The sequence below is a fragment of the Gadus macrocephalus genome, chromosome 7, assembly GCF_031168955.1.
Source record: "Gadus macrocephalus chromosome 7, ASM3116895v1".
In the NCBI taxonomy this organism is placed as follows: Eukaryota; Metazoa; Chordata; class Actinopteri; order Gadiformes; family Gadidae; genus Gadus; species Gadus macrocephalus.
The window spans coordinates 12509483-12536387 of NC_082388.1; the positions used below are offsets into that span (position 1 = coordinate 12509483).

General features: G+C 46.0%; 2 protein-coding genes across 8 annotated transcripts in view; one reads left to right on the forward strand and one right to left on the reverse strand.

The window, feature by feature from the left end:
- Positions 1-832: 832 nt before the first annotated feature.
- On the forward strand, positions 833-11589 carry dpf2 (double PHD fingers 2). Of its 7 annotated transcripts, none has more exons than XM_060055799.1 (12): positions 833-980; positions 2474-2634; positions 3022-3129; positions 4240-4421; positions 4852-4944; positions 5097-5175; positions 5494-5535; positions 6949-7086; positions 8152-8283; positions 8446-8558; positions 8726-8807; positions 9103-11589. In XM_060055799.1, the coding sequence occupies exons 1-12, from the start codon at positions 949-951 to the stop codon at positions 9183-9185; spliced, it is 1245 nt and encodes a 414-aa protein (XP_059911782.1). In that variant the 5' UTR covers positions 833-948; the 3' UTR covers positions 9186-11589. The 7 variants fall into 7 exon arrangements, with proteins under 7 accessions (XP_059911782.1, XP_059911783.1, XP_059911785.1 ...); XM_060055800.1 differs by having other exon boundaries at positions 4243-4421; XM_060055797.1 differs by lacking the exon at positions 833-980 and adding an exon at positions 1019-1543.
- Positions 11590-12787: 1198 nt separating this feature from the next.
- LOC132460830 (sodium/potassium/calcium exchanger 3-like) overlaps positions 12788-26905 on the reverse strand; it is a 26167-nt gene continuing 12049 nt past the window's right edge. The window contains exons 3-17 of the mRNA XM_060055748.1: positions 25746-25822; positions 23076-23150; positions 22764-22848; positions 22318-22421; positions 21673-21747; positions 21294-21319; positions 20347-20400; positions 19675-19817; positions 18941-19101; positions 18219-18516; positions 17616-17782; positions 16842-16956; positions 16347-16459; positions 15608-15673; positions 12788-15199 (exon numbers count right to left, since the gene is read on the reverse strand). Of these exons, the coding sequence (XP_059911731.1) occupies positions 15089-15199; positions 15608-15673; positions 16347-16459; positions 16842-16956; positions 17616-17782; positions 18219-18516; positions 18941-19101; positions 19675-19817; positions 20347-20400; positions 21294-21319; positions 21673-21747; positions 22318-22421; positions 22764-22848; positions 23076-23150; positions 25746-25822 (1670 nt within the window). The 3' untranslated portion in view covers positions 12788-15088. The remainder of the gene's footprint in view (positions 15200-15607; positions 15674-16346; positions 16460-16841; positions 16957-17615; positions 17783-18218; positions 18517-18940; positions 19102-19674; positions 19818-20346; positions 20401-21293; positions 21320-21672; positions 21748-22317; positions 22422-22763; positions 22849-23075; positions 23151-25745; positions 25823-26905) is intronic.

A 26905-nucleotide genomic window follows, 5' to 3' on the forward strand; every position in this document is an offset into this window, starting at 1 on the left:
GCATCTGCTCCAGGTGGTGATAGATCTCTTCCTCTTGCCTTGTGGGGTCCATGTTAGAGCCTGCTCTGCAATTGATTTGTTCTGTCTTCTGTGTGGGGATTATCCATTTCCATGTCCTCCTCCTGATCTTGTTTTCTAGCAGGCTCCCAGGAGGCCCCCTTGTAGACAGCGTGGCTGGATGTCTGTAGACTGTTAAGTATGTTGGTTCTCCAGGTTTCCGATCCGAGTAGAGTTGAAGATCTGTAGTTTGGCCTTGAGGCATAGGTTTCCGGCCTTCCAGATTTTGTTAAACATGTTAAACGTTGTCCATGCTTCTCAGATTCTGGCCTTGACATCCTCCTCTGATCCTCCTTCCACAGTAAAGATGCTCCCAGGGTAAGGTACCCTCGAGCTGCATTTTTCATCCATGGTTATCGGTGAGTTGTTCTTGTTATTGATTCTAATTACTCTGGTTTTTGATGATTTGTTTCTGAGCCAAAATGAAGCATCAGTTGTCTTTAGTTTGTCCAAATATTCCTGTATATGTTTGTGGCTGTGTGCAAGTAGTGCAAGGTCATCAACAAAAACCCAGTTTTCTAACTGTTCTGTCAGGCTCCACTGTAATCCGGTTCAGATGTTGCAAGTTACCTTTTTTTCATAGTCCAGTCTATGCAGAGGAGGATGAAGAAAGGCGAGAGCAAGCATCCCTGCCACATCCCAGTCGGGACCAAGTCCTGGAGAATTGGCATTACATCCCTTGGTAGGTGTTCTTAATTATGCTGAGGAAAAAACACGGCATTCACCCCCTTAATGATCTTATTGGGTTAATTATACAATAAACTGTCAATAAAATGTTCCACGGGTAGCAATAACCATAGGTGACCAGAGGAGGGCGCTGTTGCTCTCCTTCTCTCGGGCGAAACCGACAGCCCGACTGTCAACGACTTTCCACCGTGTATTAAACCCAAGATGGCTGCTGTTGTTGAGAATGTTGTCAAACTGTAAGTGTTTCACTTTTTCCCTACACACCTTACACACCTCAACATTGTCATGGTGAAGTGACAATTTGTTATATTTACGGAAATAGCATGCTGTCTAAGGCTGTCTTAGGCAACCATGTCACCCAGGAACTACGATAGCACACGCTAGTCATGTCTTTCCGTGTCCAGCCATGGAAGTGAGAACTCCCGTTAACACACAGGCAGATGACGTTCCGCTTTTCATTTCTTTTAAACCTTTGTCTTATTTATTCGACTGTACTTGTATCACCTGTATAATCATATTAAGTTTACATAATTCATACGTGTTCGTTGGCTATAGACCACTGGCTGCCGTGTTGAGTAGTTTTGCTTGCGCTGAAAGGGTAATAGTGGCAGTCTAGGCAGAGGGTCCTGCATAGTAGCGTTATCCCGGTCGGTTGGAACGCAATTTCCGGCCTCTTACTTCCTATAAGCCGTCTACGCCAGTTTACAGACAAGAACATGTCAAGAATAAAAACACGAGCGACACTGAGAATTTAAATGGAGTTTTGGCGAAGAATTGGACAAAGCAATATCCGAATCAGGTAACGGAAACGGATATCCCTCTATCGGAAGTCCCCCTCTTTCTCTGGCCTCTAGCCCCTAAACCCATGTAACTGAACGTACCCACCTAACTCCCGCCAATAACGCTCATTTGGAGCATCCTGTTCCAGGCGTTCCTTCGCGAGAGGAGAACGCCTGGGAACGAGCTGAGGCAGTCTATTCTGGTCCATATTAGCGCAATAAAGATTGTTGGCCGTCGCCCAACTTGCTCAGAAAGAATAAATATTTGGGTGTAGGTGTCAGTGTCTCCACATTGGATAACAGTTTTTTTTTATGCTTTTGGTTGCCTAAAGTTTATGTAGGGATAGGACTGTATTTTTTACCCCTACGTTTCAGGCTAATCCTAGGTATCACCTACTTGTATATATTGTATGGTTGTGATCTAATATACTCTGCCACACCCTTTTCCCAGTACCATGGTTTAAGAATTAGAATAACATATGAGAATATAATGTTCACACTTCGAAAGAACTTGGAATCTAATTGAGCAAACTCATTACGTCTGAAGAGGATGTGAGGACATTAAGACATTTTCCATACTAAATACATCCGTAGGTCAACGTACTTGTTACCACACTCTTTTACTCTTTAACCAGTATCAACTTTCTTTACATATACGTCAACAACATCTTCTATCTCTGGTTCCATTAAACGTATGGCATTACATTTCTGACGGTGCAAAAAGATTCGACATAGGAAAGTGTGACCAACGAATTATGCGACGCTAGGAGTCGCTATTTTACGCATTCGGAAATGTCCCTTAAACCGGCGTTTTGAGTATCCGGAGTTAATTATAACAGAAATGAATGGTCACACATGGACAAAATTCAATGGATATCAGATTTATTTGTATTGATTTGTATGTATTTGATGTAGCCTGAGATCGCCCTCTGTGTTTCTTTTGGGCGTAGTTTGGGCGAGCAGTACTACAGAGATGCCATGGAGCAGTGTCACAACTACAACGCCAGGCTGTGTGCAGAGCGGAGTGTGCGCATGCCCTTCCTAGACTCCCAGACCGGCGTCGCCCAGAGCAACTGCTACATCTGGATGGAGAAGAGACACCGCGGGCCAGGTTATTGCACGCAGGCGCGCACACGGATACACACACACACACACACACACGCAAACACAGATGCACAGAGGCACACAAATCAAAGTCACAAATAACTATCGCAGTGAATGCTCCTATATTGCAAAACGTACATTCAAAGACGCATCAATCACCTCTGTCCACGCTGACACTGAATGTAGCTTTCTATATATGGTAGCATAGCTGTTAAAAAAATACGTGCTGACCAGATGCAGACGCAGTCGGACAGACCAGATAGTTTCAGGTACCGGTGTTTGGGAAACGATAGCCTTACTGTTGAGAGTTGACTAGAGTAGACCGTTTCGGTGGCTTCCCCTGTCCAGTTTCATTCTACACTCACTCCCTCTGTGCGTGTCTGGGGTCCTTCAGGCGTGGCCCCGGGACAGCTGTACACCTACCCCTCCAGACGCTGGAGGAAGAAGAGGAGAGCCCACCCCCCTGAGGACCCAAGGCTCATCTTCCCTCCTCTGAAGTCAGGTGCCCACGGCTCTACGTCAGGGCCCTATGTTACCATTTTACATTGTCACTCATTTACTTAATATCGAGATAAATTTTTTAAGAAATTCAAAAAAATGTGTGTATGATTTTATACATTCGCATTTGCGTAGTTCAGCTCTGTCTGTGTCCGCCTTTTTTTTATTTTTTTTATTAAAAATTAACGAGGTCGAACAGAACAGAGTTGGTGTTAATGTCAAATTGGCGAATGCACTATAGCGCCCTCTGTTGGAAGTGAACATATATTCACTTCCACTGACGATACATGATGTAAGTATTGCGGAGGCAAAGAATCGCCATACTTGCATGTATCAAAGCTTGAGATCAGGGTTCTCAGTTATAACATGTTAGTGCCTTAGCAATAAAAACTGCTTTTTGGCTGTCGTTCCCTTCAGCACACATGTGGAATGAGATCAACAAAATTAATCCCAGATGGGAATTTTGGGGACATCACACTGTGATAAACCCCCCCAGATGTTAATACTGCGCTATGTAAATATTCCCACCGCAACCACGTCTCTTTTGATTAGATGGTGATTTTCCTGCTCTTTGATCCACCAAAGGCATAAATATGTATAGTTGTATGTGATATAACGTAGTTTTTCATTTTATACAACCCGGTATTATAATGTTTGAAGTTATTTTAACTGAATAGTTGTGCAAAATGTAGTTCTATCACTTGTTGCCGTGTTAACATTAAGATATTGATGTGGGGCTGACTTCACAACATGCTTTATTGGAGTCAGACATTTGCCCTCTGGCTGAGGATAAGAGAAACATTATCAATCCCGACAACAATTTTGGGTGTCAGCATTACAGAACACTAAAAAATATAGAAAACTACATTTAAAATAAGTCTATGCAAAGAACAACAGAGAATGACTATAAATAACAACAAGTAGAGGAAATGAAGCGGTCGATCACTATGTAGTCTCCGATGCTTCCTGTGTTGCTTCCTGTGTTGCTAACTGTGTGTGTGTGTGTGTGTGTGTGTGTGTGTGTGTGTGTGTGTGTGTGTGTGTGTGTGTGTGTGTGTGTGTGTGTGTGTGTGTGTGTGTGTGTGTGTGTGTGTGTGTGTGTGTGTGGGCGCAGTAGAGCTGGAGCTGGGCCTGAAGAAGGAGGGTGTGCTGAGCTCTGACGGCAGCAGCCTGGAGGCGCTACTGAAGGCCGAAGCCCCCGACAAGAGAGGGGCCGCTGAGGCCAGGCCCAGCGAGGAGGAGCCCAGCCTCAGTGACTACACCCCCGCCCCCGTGCCCAGCGCCCGCTCTAAAAAGGTCTGTGACGTATCACTCTTAGGGGTTAGGAGCTCTCTGGGAGATTTCTGACTTATAAATAATATTTTTCCAAACACAATAACTGGAGTGTGAATGCTGCTGCATCATAATTTACTTTCGGTTTTGTTTCGGGATTTGACTGTAGCTGTGGGATTCTACTAGGGTTTGGTTTATGGGTTTGGCGTGAGGGTTAGGCTATCAGGGTTCAGCTTCGTCTTAGCGGTCAGTTAGTGCCTTAGGGTGAGGTGCTAGGTTTGGTCTGAGGGTCATGTTTGGTTTGAGGATTCTTTCAGAGGACAGACATTAATCTGTGATTATTTATTATTATCCAATTATTTCTGGATACTCTCCAGGACAGGAGATATGGGGAAAACATTTTGAGTTAGACTTTTGACGTCCTCCCACCCTGTCCCACTCCCCCTGCGGACAGAGAACCCTAGAACCTGATGACTACCTGGATGACCTCGACGATGAAGACTATGAGGAGGATACCCCCAAGAGAAGAGGCAAAGGCAAGGGAAAGGTAAGGGGACCGCAGCATTGGCGTTCAAAACCCTTACCCTTTGGACGGGGGACTCGAACCCCCCTGAACTGCCGGCCTCCCCCTCTCCCCCTCTGTGCGGTCCTGTCTGCTGACCCATGTGTGGCGCTGTGTGGGTCGACCTGTGTCCCCAGGGTCGAGGGGCCAGCTCCAGTAGGAAGAAGCTGGACACGGCAGCGCTGGAGGACCAGGACAAGCCCTACGCCTGCGACAGTGAGTGGACGGACAGGCCGCTTGTACGGCGGTACACGCCCCACCGCTGACAGCCTATATAGCCCCCCCCCCCGCCCCGGGACCACCAGATGTGATAAACGTTGTTGATCCCAATGGAGACACTAGGTGCCTCACATGGATCACAAGCATGATCGTTTCGAGACCAGGGGGGGGGGGGGGGGTAGAGACCCTTTTCTACTTCTGCTTTGTTTCTCTGTTTCTCTGTGCATCTGTTTGACTTTCAGTGCAGCTCTTTCTCTCCCCCATGCTCATCTTCCTCTCCCTCTATTTTTCTCTCACATGCTTTCTCTTTTTCAGACTCTGTCAAACAAAAGCATATTTCAAAACCTTCTGAAAGAGGTATATATATCTTTTTCATTCCCTTCTTGAACTCCGGTCTTTGTCTTGGTCTGCTCGTTCTTTACTGCTTGGTTTGTCTGTTCCCTTGCTTTGTCTCTCTCTGTTCAATGTGTGTCAGTAATGTCCTAGTAGGCGATGAGGTTATGTGTAAACGACTGGGCCTTTAACTCATTGACCCACTAGGCCCCTTCTCCTCTTGCGCTATCAGTTAGTTCATGTCGATTGAATGGCTGTTTCCCTTCCTTATATCACCATCTCCCTTTAAGCCCTGCTTGTATCTCGTCACAACCTTTATCCGTCTTGCTGTGGAGATATAAATGCCTTGGTTTTGAGTTTGAATGCCCAGCCTGACCCTTACGTTTCTCCCAAGAAAGTAATGGACTGCACCCCATCATTCCCTTCATTTGTGTGTCCCCTACATATCGTGCTGGGACGCTGGCACTCACTAGTGCGCCTAGCTCCTCCAGAACTCACCAGCACTGTGCATCCTGGTCCAGCATGCCACTCAGAGTCTCCCTGTGCTGCGTCTCCCTCTCCTTAACACACAGCCCATCCTAGGCCCACTGCATCTGTCCAGCCTCTCGGCTTCCAGAAGCAGCGTGTCTGGCAGCAGCCCTTTCAAGGTCGGAGTAGAGCGAGGAACGCAGGGGTGGTGGTGAGGGTCTCGTGACGGAGGTGCCCCACACCCCTGAGGCCTGGGTGCAGAACAGTGTCCCACGGTGGTGGAACACTGGGCTGCTCTCTCTCCTCTCTCTATCCTCTGTGACGGGTTGGAGACGGAGAGAGGTCCCTAGGGCTGAAGGTTAATGGTGACAAGAGGGAAAACCACAGTGAGGTGATCGTCCAGAAGTTATGGGGAATGTTTGAATCAGATCATCTGTCATGGCTTGTCTGTTTACGGTAGTGCAGAGGAGCCCCTACACTTGAACTCAAGCATTTGCGTCAGTGTTACAGAATATGTAGACTTTCCACCTCAAGCAGTGGTGTCTGCCCTTTTAAGGTACACAGACATTTAGTCCCAACTTTTGTTAGTTTTCTACTAAAATCCACATTCAGAACATCTTTTGTCTCAGTAACAGGAAAACGTACACGTCGCTTAGAAAACATGTAAAAGATATTTTGGTGCATGTTACGTGCACAATGTTACGTGCACAATGTTACGTGCACATTACGGCAATTGGCGACCGCATACAAAGAGGAAGTAATGGGTTCACGACCTGCAGCACATTGTGGCTTTATTACTGTGAAAAAGGAAATAGAAACCGCTGCATTTGTGCATCGCCCAAAAATACAACAAATGCACGACAGTACATGTTTCGTGGAGGTCTGGAAAAGGACGGGCGCTCCTGCTGAAACCACCCGCGGGGGTCCGCCGCGGCCCGCGCCTTAACCCACGCTGACGTGTGCCCACAGTCTGTGGCAAGCGCTACAAGAACCGGCCTGGGCTGAGCTACCACTACGCCCACTCCCACCTGGCCCAGGAGGAGGGCGAGGACGCCGCCGCCGCAGAGGTCCACGAGCCCCCCGCACCCCCACCCCAAGAACCCAAGAGTAAGCCCAGGCAACGCCGCGTGATCGGGCCCCACTGTCCCGTGTTGCGTTGTGGACACGGGCTGTGATGTTGTTTCCGGTACAGTGTTGTTGGGCGCCGTCAGCATTGTGGGGGCTACTGTGAAACGCCGTGTTGTGTTGTGGCCCTGGGCCGAGGCGGGAGCGTTGTACAACGCTACTTTATTGGGAGGGAAGGAGAGTACATTACTGCCCTGGCCCCAGAGTTGTCATCACCGAGGTCTTAAAAGCCGCGACGAAGCAACTTTCAAACACAGTCTCGCCCTGCACTGTTTCGGAACATTTCCTGCATGGGGTCACCTGAGAATGGGAACCGGGATCGATGTCTTTGATGGCAGTTTGCCTGCTCAAGAGCTGGTAACATTGCGCAACACTGCCAGTATTGCTGTGTTGTGATGAGCAGGGGCGTTGGCGGGAGAACCACGTAAGGGCTGCAACGCGTTTCACATGAGAGGTGCAAACCCCTCGCACGACTCCGCTGAGGCCGTATCTGAATCAGCGAGTGTTTATCTTAGCGCGCCAATGTAGACAACGCTTTTTTTGTGTGCCTTTTAAGGTGTCAAATATTTATCTCAAGAGTCAAGTACCCCGACCCTGAAAGAACATTAACTGTCATGCAAAACAGGTTTAATGAATGTATTACAAAACCATCGACAGACGGCCTAAAGTGTAAAGAACTCATCCCTCCCCCCTCGCCCCGTCTGGTTCTGGGCGTCTGGCTTCAGCAGAGGGCATCAACGCCCCCTGCTGGACGGTCCCTTTGATATCTATTAGGGGTCGTTTTACCGTACGTGAACGAGCGCTTTCTTTTTTTTTCCGTGAACGAGAGTGTTACTTACAAGCGGCGCCTGCGATGATATCCCAGCAATTTACCGGGAACTATTTGTGTACGGGGATTGTGTCAAAGGTAGCCAATTACCTACAGTGTTGTCGTATTGCTGTCATGCATAAAATATATACTTGTAACATTGTACTAATTAGTCCGAGATGAATTTGGGATCATTTACAGCTGGGCATTTAACGGGCTGTTTTTTTGCCTCCCTTCAGCTGCAAAGAAAGGTCCGGACGGCCGCGCGCTGCCCAACAACTACTGTGACTTCTGCCTGGGGGACTCCAAGACCAACCACAAGACGGGCCAGTCGGAGGAGCTGCAGTCCTGCTCCGACTGCGGGCGCTCAGGTAGGGCCGTTCGCCCCCTCCAAACCCCGGAGAAGCTCCTTCTGGTAAAACAGTTACGGTACCCGTGACGGCTGTCCGGGATGTCCCCTGGCCCCCATTTGAACCAGGCGGTTGTGACCGTAGCGCTCTAAGGGCCGTCCCTGTGACCTCTGTGCCGTGCAGGCCACCCCTCGTGTCTGCAGTTCACCCCGGTGATGATGGCGGCGGTGAAGACGTACCGCTGGCAGTGCATCGAGTGCAAGTGCTGCAACATATGCGGCACCTCGGAGAACGACGTGAGTGCGGTTGGATGGCCGTGTCCCTCTCGGTGACCGGCCGACGCGGCCCCCGTGCCGTGTTCCGGTCGGCTGGCTTTTGGGGCCTGATTCTGTGTTCCGATTGGCTGCCCGGGTCCCTGGTGCGGTGTATTGATTGCCTGTTGCTGTGCTTCCCCCCCCCGCAGGACCAGCTGCTGTTCTGTGACGACTGCGACCGAGGCTACCACATGTACTGCCTCACCCCCCCCATGTCCGAGCCCCCCGAGGGTAAGCTAGCCGCACGCTGCGATGTCACTTCCTGTTCAGTCACTGTTCTGAGCCATGGGTGTGCACTCTGCTAAATGACTCATATTCAATTATTTCATGATTGTCAATGGAACAATGTATGAATGTGCTTGGAAACCCTGCAGGGTTTCGGTGGCTGCAGTTGATTTAAACTGTTTTCCACCACAACCGGCCACCATGACTCAGAGTGGTGACGCTAACAGAACCTAAAGCACTAAAGACCTGCAGCGCTCCACGCCCCCTCTGTTCAGCCTGACTCTGACCGCTGTCCCCACAGGAAGCTGGAGCTGCCACCTGTGTCTGGACCTGTTGAAAGACAAGGCGTCCATCTACCAGACCCAGACGCTCCCCACGTCCTGATGGCTCCCTGGCCCCCCCCCCCCCAGGACTCCACCGAAAAACACAGCGTCGCCGTGACACCGCGACACGTGCTCCACAGCGCCTCTTTGTACGTTCAGAAATCCATCCCTGCGCAAAGAGCGAGGTCATGGTCTGTGGGCAGAAGGGGTGAGTGGATGGTGGCCGTGAGCCAACAGGAACCCAGGCTCTGTTGTTCCTTGGGGCGGGACGGAGCCGTCGCGGTGGCTGCCACGCAACCACCCATCCACCGTCACCACCAGTGTCTCTCCACGGTGGATGGACCCGCTGACGGCCGCGGGTGGGGGGGGGGGGGGCTGTAGTTCAACCTTAGACATGGTGAAAAGGGAAGTGTATCCGATACCAAACCAGCCTCCATTAGCTGTGTATATGGCTGTTACACAGTCACTCTGTCTCAACTCTAGAGCTCTGCCTTCAGCTTGTTTGCCATACCGCCAACTGTACCCGAGTCAAGTTCCATGTTACACAGCATAAATAGCCAAATTAACTTGTTAATTTACCTTTTTTTGTTTTTTAATAGCTGTTCATAGCTTACTGCACTTAGCGAATAGCAAACACTATTGCCTCCTTTACTCTGCTATCTGTTGGTTTTTGCAACGAAATCAGAAAACATAGCTCGGTTGACATAAGTACAGTAGCATGCCAGGTTTTACTAATCATACAGTAAAGTGATTTTGTAAACTATATTTATATGTATTTGTATTTCAAATAGTGGTGAAACATGCATAGAAGTTGGATGGACATGTGTTTCCGTCTGATTGGTCAATGCCCATCAGAAGATACTGACAATGAGAGAGAAAGAAACTCGACAGGAGTTCTTCAACGTCCAACAAGTGAATTATGTTCAGTTATTTGAAGCAATATTACTCCCATTTTGCATATTTGGCTTAGTATCCATGTGCCCACCATCAAATACAAGCACAAAGGGACTACATTTCAAGACCCTCACAGCTTTGTTTTGCTGCCGGTGCCAGCTTGTTTGTTTAAGTAGTTGGAAAGTGAAATGATCTACAGGTTCAGGGTCATGACATTGAGGACTTGTTTGTAAGTCCCTCCCAAAATGTATTTCCTGATGGGTCGGGCTTCTTGGAAATATCTCTAAAGACTGAAAAGCTTAATTGATTGTATTGACTGTGTTGGAGACCTTAATTGGCTTGTGCTGAGCGATGATAACACAGAAAGAGGCACCATGGCTGAGCCAATCAGAGACGGGAAAAGTGACATCAACAACCAATAGAAAAAAACCTTTTTCTATTTTGGTTCTCATGGCTGTGTTATAGCAGCACTGTGTTCGAGCTGATGCCTATCGTGAACCCAGGCTAGCTTTCATGTGTTTTCCTAGGATACCTTTTTACCTGAGTCACTGTTTGACAGGGTGCTCACCCTAGAAGGGAAGAGGTTAGAGATTAGAGGTCAGGTTCTGCAGTCCTGGGAGATGGACTTGCCTGGTAAATGCTGTACTATGTGTCTATTGGATGGATTAAGAATGGATTTTTCGAGAGGGTTATATTTCAACCTGTAATGATGATGCAAATCTGCACCTTTATTGTCCCTGCTTTCATCATTTACCTTTTTATATATATTGTCGTTATTATGCAATGATCTCTGGCCTGCCTCACATAACAGTATTTCAAAAGGGTCGACTCGGAGGAAACTTAGTAACTAATTACTAAGCATGACATGGGTGTATCTGCTTTTAATACCCATGCCTGAAAGATATCTGCCCTCTCAGATGCTAAGTAGTTAGCTTTGCAAAGGTGTGTGGGGGGAGTTGTGTAATATAAGTTAGCCATGCTATCATACATACCAGTAGCCAACTAACAAGTACTATTGCATTTGCATATGCATTACAATGGGTCTATTTCATCACATTTTGGTGTTGTTTTTTTTACTCGCAGTTAAATAAACTCAGCGCCTAACGGGTTGTTTTTAAAATAGTTTGTTCTTTGTATTCACAGAGTAGTTTAGTTCAAACGTTTGTTGGAGATTGACGAGGGCACCTTAGCTCTGCCGATGAGTGTGGAATGTTAAGCCCGGATTTGTGAATTTGGGGGGAAAACTCTCTTCAAAACCTATAAACCAGAGCCAGGAGAATATATTTATTGCTGTTAGATTAGACGTACATGATGTTATCGATACCGGGCATAATCTGTTCCCTGATGTGTGAATTAAGATGTTACTTAATACTGGTCGTCGAGTGTTTAGCTTTTGGAGAGAGTTTTTTTTTCCTGAGAACAAATGTTGATTGTCACCATGATTGTTGTTCAGTTTTAGTGATCATGATATTTGCATGATTGTGGTCATTCGTCAATGTTTTTTTTTTTCATTTTAATTGGGATTTCAAAGTTGTATAAAGAGTAAATAATAAATAATGAAATATCAGGCACTAACGTGTTGAATTGTTTTGCACAAATTCTGCTTTTACAAGTAAAACCGGGGACAGACACATTGTGAAACCCTCTTGTAACATCAGATGTGTAGGCTATTAGTACAGAGGAATCCATTCCAACTTGTTTATGCTTCTTGGCAAGAGCACTGGTGTGTTTCTAAATAAGGTCCCATGGGAGACACCACAAAGGGCGTGACTTGGGGCCTCTTCCTTTTCAAGTGGTGGATGACACACCAAACACACTAACGTTAGGGTTTGGTTTTATTGTTGGGTTGCTTTCAGGGGTGTTAAGGGGTTGATTTTAGGGTTAGGTGATGGGGTGAGGGTTTGGCCTGTAAGGTCCCCAGAGGCTGGCTTCCTGAAAAAAACAAAAAACCTTGGACAGGCTAACAGGGGTCCCAGGTGACTCCCAGGGCCCACGGTCCCAGGACTGGCTCCCGGGTTCCCTAGAAACAACTCCCCGACCGATTCATCGGCCTGCCGATTTAATCGGCCGATTATAGCCTTTTTGAAAATAATCAACATCTGCCAAAAAGACGCCGATTACAACCGATTTATTTTATTATATTATTTTTTTTGAAATTTTATTGCGCTCCTACTCGCCTTGCTAACCAACAACTTTAGCTGGAGTAAAAAAGAGGAGATTGAATTTTACCGTAAAACATGAAAGCACGCTCGCTCAGGCAGCTGCTCGCTCACCTCACCAATGTACACAAGACGCGTTGTTTGAGCATGTTGTGCCTGTTTTTCTTTAGGTCCCAGGCCATGTTAATTTGTTATACTGTAGACTCTAACGGTGAGACCATACTGCTCAGCGTGCACGTGTTAGTCACTGCTCACGAGCGCAGCACATTGGGAGTTAGTTATTTATTTTACATTTTACATTACACTAATTTTTGACTGTAAATGTATTCTAAAACACTCAAAGGTTCTGCATTCAATTCGCATATTCATCAAAAGTGTTTAAAGTATATTTAAGGTATCAAAAACTACGTTTTATATGCTTTTTTTTGTTTTGCTTTAAATCGGCCGATTAAATCGTAATCGTAATTTTTCTCTGAAAATAATCGGCATCGGCACTCAAAAATCAATATCGGTCGGGCCCTAGTGTCTGGTGCTTCAATCTAATGTTGACAAAATACTCTCCTTTTTAAATACATGAGGAAAACTTGGTTCAATAAAATAAGCAGGATGATTCATTATTGCACAGGTTTTTATTGCACTCAAAATACATTAAATTTCTCTGATTTGAAAGACGTCTATGACGCAAGTAACAGATCAACTCAAACGTCACAACAGAACAAAACATTGAGAAGGAAGTAAATACTTTTGGGTGTGCTTGATTTCCACCTCGGCGCGTCTCCCGCCTGTGATTAACGACATCGGACGGACGGCCGAACTGCTACCATAAGAACATTTAAATCCAGAGGCTACTACAAGGTATAATCAACACAAAACATTAACAGTCTCCAACAGCCTGCACCTGTATTGAAAGTATCAACTCTCTTGGGATTGGATTGAAGTGGCAAAAGAAGAAAGACAAAACAAAGTACATAAAAATGCATTCTAAAACGGATAGGGGCCGACACTTTTAATTATACGGAAAACTTAAAATTAAATGTCGGACCAATCATTTTACAAGCATATTACGTTTTTGTTCACTATCATAATTGTGAAACAAATATTAAAGCAAGCCCTGGGATGGGGGTTATTATGAGCATTTGATTGTATGCTCCAGATGTACATGTAAGGGTATGTCCATCAACCTTGATGAAATATTGATATTGCCTAGAAAATGACATCTGCTGAAACTTGATTTCTAATGTGCTTATCCTTTTATACCCCATGATCTTCCTACATTAAGGAATTTATTTTGCAGGGTGAGAGAATACATTTAATCATAAAATGAGTGGTATTTAAATTAAAAAAGTAGAAATGCAGAAACACTCCTGACTCATTAAGTGGTATCTAACCGACAAAGTGACCAAAAATATGTATTCTTTCTGTCACATTAAAATCAACGTAAGGTTTTCTTTTTCATCATAATCGTATAACATGACAGTATAAATATTACAACGGCACAAAACTATTGTCTGGACTTTCACTCTTGTAAAACTATGGAAAATATTGAACATTTACAAAACGGTAAAAAGTATTGCCTTGCAGACAACAGTAGTTATACAGGAACTTGCTAAACCCCTACCGTTCTAGGACTCTGACAGAGCTACGTCTGTTTTTGGTGCACACAGCTTTGTAGGAACTCATGAACTCACTCAGTCACACTTCAGCTCCGGTTGCCGTCGCTAAACCCACACCACAGCGATGCGTCGCGTGAATCAACTCAACACATTCAGGAAACGTCCTGGGCTTGTTTGGGTGCACATGTTCGTAAAACGTAAAAATATCCAACAAGTTCAAATATAAATATACAAGAGGAATCCATACAAACATTACAATTTTGGTAGTACCTAAATGCAGTGAAGGGCCTACTACTGCGGTCCATCAGAGAGTATGTGACGCTAGTACACACACACACACACACACTTGAAGCAGTGTCAAAACTACAATTGACCTTTCATATATAGATCACATTTTAACAATACTTGCTTGACGTATAGTTCATCACATATGAAAATATCGGAACAGTGATGTGCATTAAGTTACGCTTGTAGGCTAAGAGCAGGAGGACTATTGTAAGGACTATCAGATCGGACCGCAATATTGTCTGTTAAGTGTATATGCATTTTAATATATCCACAAACACAAGGGGTTCATGATTTTTTAGGGTTTACATTCCACATAAGATTTCACTGCTACTTCTGACGGCGGCATATTCTGAAACTCCCCCCGGCAAAGGTGTATTGATCACGGGGTATCGATCAATGGGATAACGGTGGCCCAATGTTGGGCCTTTGTAAGGCAGCAGGACTATGAAGGCGACTGCGGAATCTTACATCTGCGTTTAAACTCGTACCATGGTGGCTTGGCAATTTCTAGGAGATCATGTGACTCCAGGAATTTGGGTTTAATCGTAGTTATGCAGACAACTCCTTAACGTAGATAAAAAAGCACCACAAACTACTACATAAAACAAGCGGGTTGAGGCAGACACGAAAACCGTAAACACAACTGGAGAATATTTCTCTTAAAAGACTTTGAGCTACGCTATGCTAGCTGCCGGGGGAAAGAACCGATAAATAGAGCAGTGGGAAGAGAGGAGTTCTGTTTGGAATTAGCCACCCTATGTATTTACTGTCACTCATTTAGTTAAATGCGTATATATTTTCTAACCACTGCACTGTACGATTTAAAACCACATGCGCACCCGGTATGTTTTGGGTGGTCGCAACCGTACAATATCTCTGACTTAATCTAACAGCTTTTAAAATATAACTTTCTAGATCATCTCTTTTGGTAGACGGGAGTGCTTCAACGGTATTCACAGGAAAACCCAATAGGAGCGGGCGCTGGGGGAGTGACCTATGACCTGAAGACCTCACATCTGGCCAAACAGGATGGAGCAGAGCAGGAAGATGGAGTAGAGAAACAGCAGGCCCAGCCCCAGCCTCCGGTCCAGCCGCCAGTGGTTCAGATGGACACTCGCCACCTGGTGGCCGCCGCAGGCAGGACAAGCAAAGGAACAAGCAAAGAGCAAGTTGAGGAATTTAGTCTTTACATTACCACACAATTCGTATCACAGGCCCAGACGCTCGTATCATTTGTGATGGATACATCATCCCACCCACCACCCACTAAGCAGTTTCTGCAGTCCACTGGGTAAGATGTCTATGCATTTGGGTGGACAATCCTACATGTTATGTCAAAAACGGGGCTCGGTTTTTAAATGGCTTGCAAAGGCTAGTCAATATCAATCTAATAGTATGACGGGTATATATAAGAGATTGTGTGTATTATATGGGATTATCTATATATACTTTATATACTATATATATATATATATATATATGTGTATACATAGTTATAGTATAAATATGTTGGTGTTTTTCTATCTTACCGTGAGGAATACAGAAGCCAGCAACAGGACGACTGAGTACACCAGTCCTTTGTTGTTGATGGGGATCTGTTGAGAAGAGGCAGCCATCAGGAGTCAAAGCACTAGGAGGGCCCCGCCTCACACGCCACCACACCATGCACCGAGCCATGCTGTTCTACTCTACAATCAAACTGAACCTTGGTCTCTCAGTTCTGAGTGTCTACCCAAACTCTAAGGTTGTGATTGCTTCATTTACTTGGTAAGTTGTAATAGGAAGGTCTTTGGGTACATACCACGGCACACACTTACAACTAAGATCGACTGAGTAACTACTTACTAAGGTACTTGATACTAAGTCTGGATACTTTAGTCAGTCCTCGAGTTCTAAGTAAGTGCATTAACACTTAGGGTGTGGAGAGAGACATTGAGTGCTGCTTTTGATGAATACACATGCTTTCAAGTTTTGAATATGGCCAGGAAATGCTGCCATAATATGTAATGTGAGGTGCTGTGTGTCCGATGGCCACGTGAAAAGCCCAAACCGAACAATGACAAGAGCTCAAATCATAAACGATGACACAAATCTTTGGATATTGACTGTTTTCCATGTACAAACAAATGGTTGGAAACAGGTCCTGTGGCGCACGCTAACAGTACACAGCACATATACATATACAGTGTGACGCCCAGCTCTCTGAGCGGAGGCCTGGGGTCAGTCAGGACCCTCAGTGAGTACCGCAGCCCTTTGGCGCGCACCCACCGCTATTCCTCTGTCCACGATGAGAGTCCTGAGAGCCCACGGGAACCCCAGACCCAGCAGGATGTCAAAGATGTTACTGCCGATGGAGTTGGACACGGCCATGTCCCCCATGCCTGAGAGGGGGGGGACAGAGACGGACAGCCACGCTCAGCCCACCACCGGTACAACGGACACAACGGGGGGAGAACATTCCTGCATGCATCCGCATCCTTAAACATTGTTGTAGCCGCGGTAACCTTGAATATCAATGTCAGTGCAGACGTTCGTATCGGTGGTAGTTTTCTCATGGGTAGCAATTAGCATGTCTGCTCCTTTATGAAAAACCATTGCCCCTTTGAACATTAAAAATAAAACCGTCCAATATCTATAGTTTATAAGCCATATTCATTTCAGGCGGCGCTGAGTGTGCTCCCGGCCCGAGGTTGGGACAAACTGCGATAGAGAGAAGATAAAGATCGTAAGTCAAGGTCCAGTAGGTTGTTTGTTTCTCTGTACCTTGCCGAGCTACGATGAGACTCGCCATACAGTCCGGCACACTGGTGCCTGCGGCCAGGAAAGTGATCCCCATGATGTAGTCGGGTATGCCCAGCGTGTAGCTGATGACGGTGACCTGAGGAACACATTCAGACACGTGTGTAGTGCGTCTGTCGGCTGACGTTCACACCAAATTAACCCATACTTAATGAACAGATAGAGGCCTTCAAAATAAGGGCTCCTATTTAATCGGGTGTGATAATGAATTGTGATAATGAATTAGATTAGACTACAAAAGCTGATGGGGACATCACAGGTGGGAGTGTCCACCTAGATATACGATTAAAAGATCGTCCAAGCATTCAGTCTACTGAGTAGACTGTACCAATGGGTGTGCTTATCAATCCAACACTCCCATGTGTGAAGTAAAGTGTGCCCTGATGGGGAAATCTTTTGGATTTCTTACAGCAAAGAATGTACAATAACAACAATACAAGCATTCCAACATACAGCGGCAGACTATTTTGGAATACATTGGAAAATGATTATAGCCAACCGATACAATTTCAACCAACCATGTGCTTGTATTACGTAAACACATGATACACAGTGTATTATGTGAACACATAATACTCAGTGTATTATGTAAACACATCATACTCAGTGCATTATGTAAACACATAATACTCAGTGTATTATGTAAACACATAATACTCAGTGTATTATGTAAACACATAATACTCAGTGTTTTATGCAGCGTAATAACGATGAGGAACTGAGGGGTTGTGACCTTACCATCCAGACCATGAGGTAGGAGAAGATGGCGATCCACAGGGTTGAGGCCACGAAGGTCACCATGAACCAGCGGTGCCAGCGGGGCCTCACACAGTTGGGGACGGTGCAGTAGAGCAGGAGCCCCAGGGGCCACGAGAGGAGCCACTTGACCCGCGCACCGCAACCCCCTGCAGAGGAGAACACCATTGTTAGGTCAACACCACCTCCTCCATCACCTCCTCCTCCTCCACCACCACCCCCTCTTCCTCCACCACCTCCTCCTCCTCCACCACCACCCCCTCTTCCTCCACCACCACCTCCTACTCCTCCACCACCTCCTACTCCTCCACCACCTCCTCCTCCTCCACCACCTCCTCCTCCACCACCTCCTCCTCCATCACCTCCTCCTCCTTCACCACCTCCTCCTCCACCACCACCACCTCCTCCTCCATCCCCTCATTTCCTCCTTCATCCTCCTTACCCTCCTCCTCCCCCTTTCCTCCTCACACCTCCATTTCCCTCATCTCCTCCACCTCCTCCCTCCCTGCACCTCCCCCTTCCTCTACAGCCCCTCTCCCCCTCTCCTCCCCTTGCCCTCCCGTTCACCCCCCTCCCCCTCCTTACGTGGTATCCTCAGAGGACGGAAGGTCCCGTCGTCAGCGTCCTCCTCCCTCCCTGGGGGACAGGCCTCCGCTCCCGTCTTCTCTCCTCCGTCCACGGTGGCTCCGTCGCTCCCTGCCTTCCCCAGCCCCCCGTTTCCCGCTCCTCCTCCTCCTCCTCCTCCTCCTCCTCCTCCGCCGCCGTTCTCCACACCACAGGGTCCCCCCGCGGCCTTCAGGGCCTGGCCGGCGGACCCCAGCCGGGACCTGGGGACCCCGTCCCCGTCCAGCTGGGTCTTGGGGCTGCTGATCAGCCGCTGGCGCTGGGAGTGTGTGAGGGGTCAGGGTGTGCGGGGGGGGTCGAACAGGTCAAGGTTCAGGTGTGTGTTTCAGACGTCCTCATGGGTGTGGATGGAGGGGGTTCAATTTGAATCACTGTCATTCAATAAATGATCTTATCTCGGAATTCATTTGCACCAACAGACACAAACACACACTTATAAACGCCTTAGTATGACTAAACCAAGATACATGGCAACATTTCGCAGACATTTAGACATGCCAAACTTGTCTGGCAACAAATGGCAGTGCATTGCACCACAATCTTTTATTTTAAGGGGATCCTTTAACCTCTGGGGTATTTTTTTTATGGAATAATTGATGATGACTTATAATTGACATGCCACAATATGAGACAGTGCAGCTGTGATCAACAACAGCAGGCGGTATATCAGAGGAGACGGGTACCTCGCTGATCAGCATGCGTCCCGCCATGGAGAGGCGGGTGCGGGGGGAGAAGTGGGGGGTGATCATGACTCGGAGGCCGGCCTCGGAGAACGACAGCTGGTGGGGGTTCAGGATGAGCAGCTCGTCCACCATCATGACGGGAGCCGGCTCCTCCCCCTGATCTACAGCAGCCCACACAGCACGCCTCAACGTCAGACACGAGACGGACCAACACTGCACCATCAGATACAAGACGGACCAACACTGCACCATCAGATACAAGACGGACCAACACTGCACCATCAGACACAAGACGGATGGACTAACAGCACGCCTCAACGTCAGACACAAGACGGACCAACACTGCACCATCAGATACAAGACGGACTAACACTGCACCAAAAGATACAAGACGGACTAACACTGCACCATCAGATACAAGACGGACTAACACTGCACCAAAAGATACAAGACGGATGGACTAACAGCACGCCTTAACGTCAGACACAAGACGGACTAACACTGCACCATCAGATACAAGACGGACTAACACTGCACCAAAAGATACAAGACGGACTAACACTGCACCAAAGGACACTAGTAGTGAGTATCTGACAGAGCACCAGTACTGCAGTAGTAGTGAGTAGCAGTGAGTATCTGACAGAGCACTAGTACTACAGTAGTAGAGTAGTGAGTAGCAGTGAGTATCAGAGAGCACCAGTACCACAGTAGTAGTGAGTAGTGAGTGGGCAGACCTTTGCTGAGCAGCACCATGGTGGTGTTGCAGGAGGCTGGCGGCTCCTCCGTCATCTTCTCCTCGCCGGGCTCCTCCGCCCCACAGCACTGCCCCGGGCCCCGGAACCTCCTCGTCACGAAGCCCAGGATCTGGGAGTTGAACCTGCAACCACGCACACACGCACACACACACACACACACACACACACAGAAACACACACACACGCACACACGCACACACACACACGCACACACACACACACACACACACATACGCACACACAGAAACACACACACAGACACACACACACACACAGAGCAGTTAGTTATGTGTGTCGTTATGTGGCACTGTCAAAATGGAAGCAAAATGTGTTGTCTCGTTATGCTGATTGATGATATGAAAGAGTGTGACCTAGTTACCAGAAACGTACCCCTTTCGTTCTGACATCCCAGCTACCAGTAACTATGGTTACTTGTGGTAACTATGATGTCACAGCCGTATATCTTGGTCAATGGTAACCAATCAAATCATGGTGAACCATTCAATGTTGACTGACAACCAGTGACCCAACTCTCTCCCAGTGTGAGATCATATTGACCGGAAACCTTCGATTTTGATTGGGTATAACTATGACGTCACCATGAGAGAGTTTCACAGTGGCAGCCGGCTCTGTTTGCGGTGGTCCACCTACTTCATGATGATAATGTAGACTCCATACATGGACATGAGCAGCAGAGACTCCCACCTGGAGACACAAGGAGAACGCCTTTTAAATCGCCATGACAACCACCAGAATGCACCTGTACGTTCTTTCATCAAAAGTTAAACAGGATATCTGTGCGGGGCAAATATTATAGATTTTAGTTCTACCTCATCAATATTACAGCCTGCCTGGTATTCGTGACATCACTTAGACACCGCTTATAATCTCCCACTACGGTAGACTAAAGTAATACTATAACACATCTGATGATGTAATCTCTATGAATTAATTGAAGATTCATTCATAGGCTGAATAGGGGATGCTGGCTGCTAGCGGGGTCCTGACTGGAAACCAATCAACATGTTACTGTGAATGCAACACATATCAGCTTCTCCATTAGCTGGTGCGAATAAATCTGCAGATGATTAAGAGCACTGAAAGCCACGCACTAATGGAGGGCTGCCCTTAAAGAGCCCCATTGAAAAGGTTCAGCAAAGAGGGGAAGGACTGCCGTCTGCTTGTGGACAAAAGACACTTATTTAATATTTTGAAGGGGCGAACGATGAATGCTAAAGTAGGTTCGGGAAAGAAAGCGACCAGATCCCTAATGACTATAACGATAAACACCTGCTGATGAAAAGATTAGCGCTAGATGTACAGCACCCCTGAAATTATTCTGCTTTCGAAGTCTTTTCAGTCTTTAAATCAAAGTACCTCTCTTCAGATACATGTCACTGGGGAGATCTCACTCTGGGATGCCTACAGGACGGATGCAGGAATTGGGGATGGAACCAAGCACATTTTGGGCTCGGAGACAAGACCCTAGCCACAATACCGTCCTACTCCACACAAACCATTTTCAGATGAATCTAATTACCGTGACCGCGTCTTACAAAACATAATTTTTCCTCACTTATAACTGCATCAACACTCACCAGACAACCTGCGCGTCATAGATCACCTGAAGTGAACAAAGAAACACAACAACTATATTAGTACATTGGGATCAGTACAACTGTGTCACACACAGCCAGTGTGTGTGTCTGCTTGTGTGTGTGTGTCTGCTTGTGTGTGTGTGTGTGTGTGTGTGTGTGTGTGTGTGTGTGTGTGTGTGTGTGTGTGTGTGTGTGTGTGTGTGTGTGTGTGTGTGTGTGTGTGTGTGTGTGTGTGAGTGAGTGAGTGAGTGAGTGAGTGAGTGAGTGAGTGAGTGAGTGAGTGAGTGTCTGTGTGTGTGTGTGTGTGTGTGTGTGTGTGTGTGTGTGTGTGTGTGTGTGTGTGTGTGTGTGTGTGTGTGTGTGTGTGTGTGAGGCTCACCAGGATGAGAGCCAGAACTGAGAGAATGTAATAGGAGGAGTCTCTGAAGAGCGACCACCAAGTCAGGACCACGGTCTGGGGAGAGGGGGAGAGACAGCGAGGGGGACTCAGAGAGACAACAGCTGTAGGCGGGGAACAGGGGTTATTTTAGACACAATGTCAAATGTCAAGGTCTGAATTTCCAGCCTGGGGTGAACAAAGTTGTTTGAATGGGATAATATAGCATATAATCTATCTATATTGTTTACACCTACTGTAACAATGTCTACATTTACATTCGGTATATACGAAAAAAAAAAATATATATATTATACTGTCCTGTATTTCTGCTGCTGGGCCACACATCTTACATCTTGGATTAGGTTAAAAATGTATTTCATCGTATTAAGTATATATATATATATATATATATATATATATATATATATATATATATATATATATATAGAGGGAGAGAGAGAGAGAGAGAGAGAGAGAGAGAGAGATTTCTTTCTGTTTATTTTCATCATTAATTGTCCATTAATTTAACTGCTGTCACACTAAAATCTCCCCTCAGAAAAAGTGGATTTGATCCTATCAGTGTATGAACTGTCGATGTCCTTCCAGTGTGTGCTCAGGTGTGTAAAGATGGGTTCTCCATCCTACCTGTCCTGCGAAGATGCCACAGAGGCCGATGATGACCAGGATGTTGAAGACAGCCGAGCCCACGATGGTGCCCACGCCCACGTCGCCCCTGGTGATGAACACAGCTGGAGCAGAGGCACCAGGGACAACATCAATGCGAAAAGTCAAAGTTGTATTGTCCATTCCAAAATATGTGCCAGAGAAAACTTGGCCCCATGGTGCAAAAAGGAGAAAAGGAGAACATTAGGTAAAATAAGCAACAACGGGGGGTCGATTAAGTTAAATACATCTCTGAGTTTACTCTTGTTATGACGGTTGGATGAAAGTCAAGGCCCTGTGTCCTCTCATTTGTTTAAACATGGGATGGGTATGTCTATACTGCCATCTTAAGGACAATATCATCATTGCTTGTTTAAAAATAAGTACCGTAGGAGAAGTGAAGAATCTAGACGGACAAAGCCACTGACCAATGAGAGAGGTGAACAGCTCGGGGGCGGAGCTTCCGGCGGCCATGAAGGTAGCCCCGGCCACATCCTCGCTGAGCTGGAGGTTCTGGGAGACAGAGGTGAAAGGTTAATGTGATTCAGAGCTCTGGAGGATCGATAGCTCTTTACAGAGGAACCAATAAGCGGCCATTCAAAGTGGACACACGCGTTCCTGTAGCTGTAATCTATTTAAACCTCAGGAGGTATTCAATCAACCGAGGAGAACCAGAGCCAGGTGGGAGTCAGAAGGTCACACGGGTCAAAGCCACTGACGGTCCTGTGGGTTAAACTCACCTCAGATATCTTCTCTAGGGAAGGGACAAAGTAGTCGTCACAGACAATGGCCAGAGCGTAGAACATGTAGATGGCCTGGAAACCAGAGAAACACAGAGAGATGCAATCCCCGTCCATTAGCTTACAAGGCTTTTTTTTTTTCATGCAATAGTCTCTAATGTTAGATGGAGAAAGTTGGATTGTAATCTACAATCTAATCCTTTACGATTAGATGTGGTAGCAAAAACAGTCTCCCAGTCTCATACAAAAATGTAGTATGTTGGTCCACAGCGGAAAAAGTAACGGCTCAACGGCCTTTTGGACTATTCTTTTCAATGGGACTGCGTCCACGTGACGTAACTGTCTGCAAAAAGAAACAAGATGTCGGACATATTCTTAGCGGATTTGTACTATGTTAGGTTTTGATAACATTTCTAGTGAGAAATAAGTATTTTATTTTCATAATATTCTTTCAGGGATTATATGCCGTTTAGTTATTCAGCTGCTCGTGGCGTTTTTCATGGATATTTGGGAGTTTTGATGGACTATAATCGGGGTAGGCTATGGTCTGTTTAGGAAATAACCGTAATAACTCATTTGATTCCACAACATTTCTTTCAAACATGTGGAGCAATGAGCGACATCTTTGTTCTGAATCCCGCTGCTCCCCCAGTTAACCTTATTTCCATACGCACTTGTTTACAACCTATGGCATTATTTCATTATTCTGTAACATGCATGTATATATCCCGTGTCCATATATACATGAACATGTTAAACGAACACAATATTCTGACCAAACCCCAAACACATTAATTCCAGGTTCCTGTGATCGGAGCGGGACGCTGCGATGAAGAACCTTAATGAACACAATGTAAGCACAGTTCACGTCGAAACTAGTTTATGATTTCCGTGTAAAGTGTAATTTACACAAACCTAGATGAAGATGTATCACCTTAATGGTGTACTTCGGTCATTTACTAATTTAAAGATAAATTATTTTGCCGGTTTTATCCGAAACAATAGCTCTGCTCCAAACCACAGCTCACTCGTTGTCATGACGACATTAAGTGTGGCAGCTGAGCTGCCGTAAATTGTTTAGTTTTTTCATAAACGAGGTTCCGCTGGCTAGGAAACAGACAGATGTTGTAAGGTGCTCCAGATAGAACAGCGCCTCCCCAAGTGCCTGCTTCATATGTGAGAGGATATTATTCATGCTCAGTGTGTGTCCACTATTTCTGTTGTTGAGTGCAACGATCATGAAAAGCTACATATTTATAGGAAAAAGAAATAGAGAATCAGATTAATAGTTCTATATTTCTAAAGGTGGAAGATCTAACCCTAACCCTAACCCAAACCCGAATCCACAGACTCTCTCTCCTTGCCCTAGAAGCCCGAGAGGACCGAGGTTTATTGTGGGGGTCCCAGTTCGGCGCTAGAATAAGGTTGTCATGTCTCAGCGCGGTAGGACCTGCCTATCTCCAAAACAGACTTTTACACCACACACATTCTGACCCACTAGGTCTTGCAGGCAACACTTCTGATAAGGGTTTGTCAAAAAAACTGTCAGATTGGAAAACCTATTTTTCTGTAAGAGCTAGATCTCAGGTCGTTCCCACGACCCCGAGGAACGTGCATATGAATGCTGGCATCTCTAGCCATCTGGAAAGGGCAGGAAAAGCGGCGTGACCACCAACGGTAGAGTGAATCCACATGTGTGAGAGGAACGACCTCTCACACATGATCAAAGTAATTGTTTGAAATAACCCTGCTTCGTTAAATCAATGAGCTTGGTGTTTTGCTTTCACAAACAGGTTATTGGCTGTGTCAACACCAGATCTGTCCATGCGCATCTCTCGGAGTGATGTAACTGGCCCCCAGACAGTGATTTAAGAAAAAGTCACGTTATTGATTATAACTAAACTGTGTTAACTTCCGGTGGCCTTCAGAAGGCCCCTTGGAATATCTGTGTATTTCCTAGCCAGTGGCACCCAGTTTACACGGAACTCATATCTAATCAGTGTTGGTAACTGCGGTACTACGGGACTAAACCACTCCGGGGTGGCCCGGTAACTGGAAATAATGCACGACAGGGGCGTTGGAATGAAACACCCTGGTTCATTCCACAATATTACCTCCATCAATAATATGCGATGAAGGCAACTGATCTCTAATCATGGTTGGTGACTGCGGGGACACGACAGCACCCCGAGCTGTCGTTGTTGATTCCTCCCATGCTGTTCACGCAGATGGTAAGAAGGCAGTAATGTGTTTGTGAGTGTTAAGAGCTTTATGCGGAGGATGGCAAATGAGGCCCGTGTTTTACCACCAGGTGTGAGGTTGATTCGTCACGAGGCATTTAAAAATATATCCGCTCGTGACATCACACGTGGAAGTTTGGAACCAGACGTATGATGGATAGATCCCACCCCAGTCTTCCAACTGGCCCCATCCAGTCATGCGTCTTTGTGGACACTCAAATGTTCCACACGAAAGGGCCCATGTTTTACCACCAGGGGACATTAAGACTTGCCATTTTTCACTGCAGCTGTTTCAGACATCACTAGTGGCACATGAATACTTGTACAAATACAGTTACAGGTGAGTACTCGGTACTTACACAGAGCACGTGTAGCAGTACTTGTACAAACACAGTAACAGGTGAGTACTCGGTGAATACTCTGTACTTACACAGAGCACGTGGAGAAGCACAGCTCCTCTGTTCCTCTGCTCCTTGGTGAAGACGTCCTCTGGAAACTCGTGGATGGCTGCGGGGACACAGAGGTCAGTAGCCATTAGAACCACAACTTTGTTCATTTACAACATTATGGTCGGTATAATAATAACTTTTGATATTGATCTGTTTTGGCAACATTATTGTATTATAAAAACTTGATTGGTACAGCCGCTTTATTGACAACATTATTATAATCATAGCTTTATCATAATCATAATTGTATTGATAAGTAACCTTTCTTTTGTATTTTAAAGTAATAATAATATATTGTTGACATTGTTTAATAATTGTTTAGGCCATACCCTTTATTGACAAGTTAAAGTAAATATATTACAACTTTATTGATACAGCACCATTATTTAGGCCTAGGTGGCTTTGCTTAGATTTGTGCATGTATGACAAAGAGCGACGAGAGAGAGAGAGAGAGAAAGACAGAGAGGTCCCTCGTGGATGTAGTAAGTGCTTGTTAAAAGGCAGAGCAGTAGAAAAAAGTGACATTATATTTACACATAGCATGCTGTGATGGCTCCTCACACCATGCCGTGGTCTCCATCTACACCTCCATATAAGACAGCACCACCCATTACTTGGAGCAGCACGTAGGACAAACACAGAGCTGCTGTTTTATCTTTCTCATGCATAGTAGGGCTACAGGATCTGTTTAACCTGTAGTTGCAGTATACAAGTACAATGTAACACCGATGTGGCATTTCTTATGAAACGATAAAGTAACAAAGGGAAAAATGACCTTATACTCATTAGGTACAGCAGGTCCAATGTCATTTTATGTTGTTTGATATTTTAGGGACTTGTGATAATGTGTGACGTAATGTGATACTTTGCCACGCTGTGATGTGATGGAATGTTTACATCAGGATACAACATCCCAGATTCCTTGTGTAATTTTTTGGATAAATATTTGGCAAAAATATATATCAGAATTTATGAGACAGACAGAGTAAACCGTTTTGTTTTGCCAAATAGATGTAGAGTAGGGGAGATATTGGGTTGACCGTTATATCTAAGATCTCAAAAAGTGTAAAAAACAGACCGGTCCATCACTCTCATTAGTACACCAGGATGGTTATCGACACTACAGAACCATACAAATCCC

Coding starts and splice junctions, on each gene's coding strand:
- dpf2 (XM_060055797.1), top strand. CDS start 1,500: ATGGAGTTTTGGCGAAGAATTGGACAAAGCAATATCCGAATCAG. Junction 3,130..4,239: donor CTTCCCTCCTCTGAAGTCAG/GTGCCCACGGCT, acceptor GTGTGGGCGCAG/TAGAGCTGGAGCTGGGCCTG. Junction 4,945..5,096: donor GAGGCAAAGGCAAGGGAAAG/GTAAGGGGACCG, acceptor CTGTGTCCCCAG/GGTCGAGGGGCCAGCTCCAG.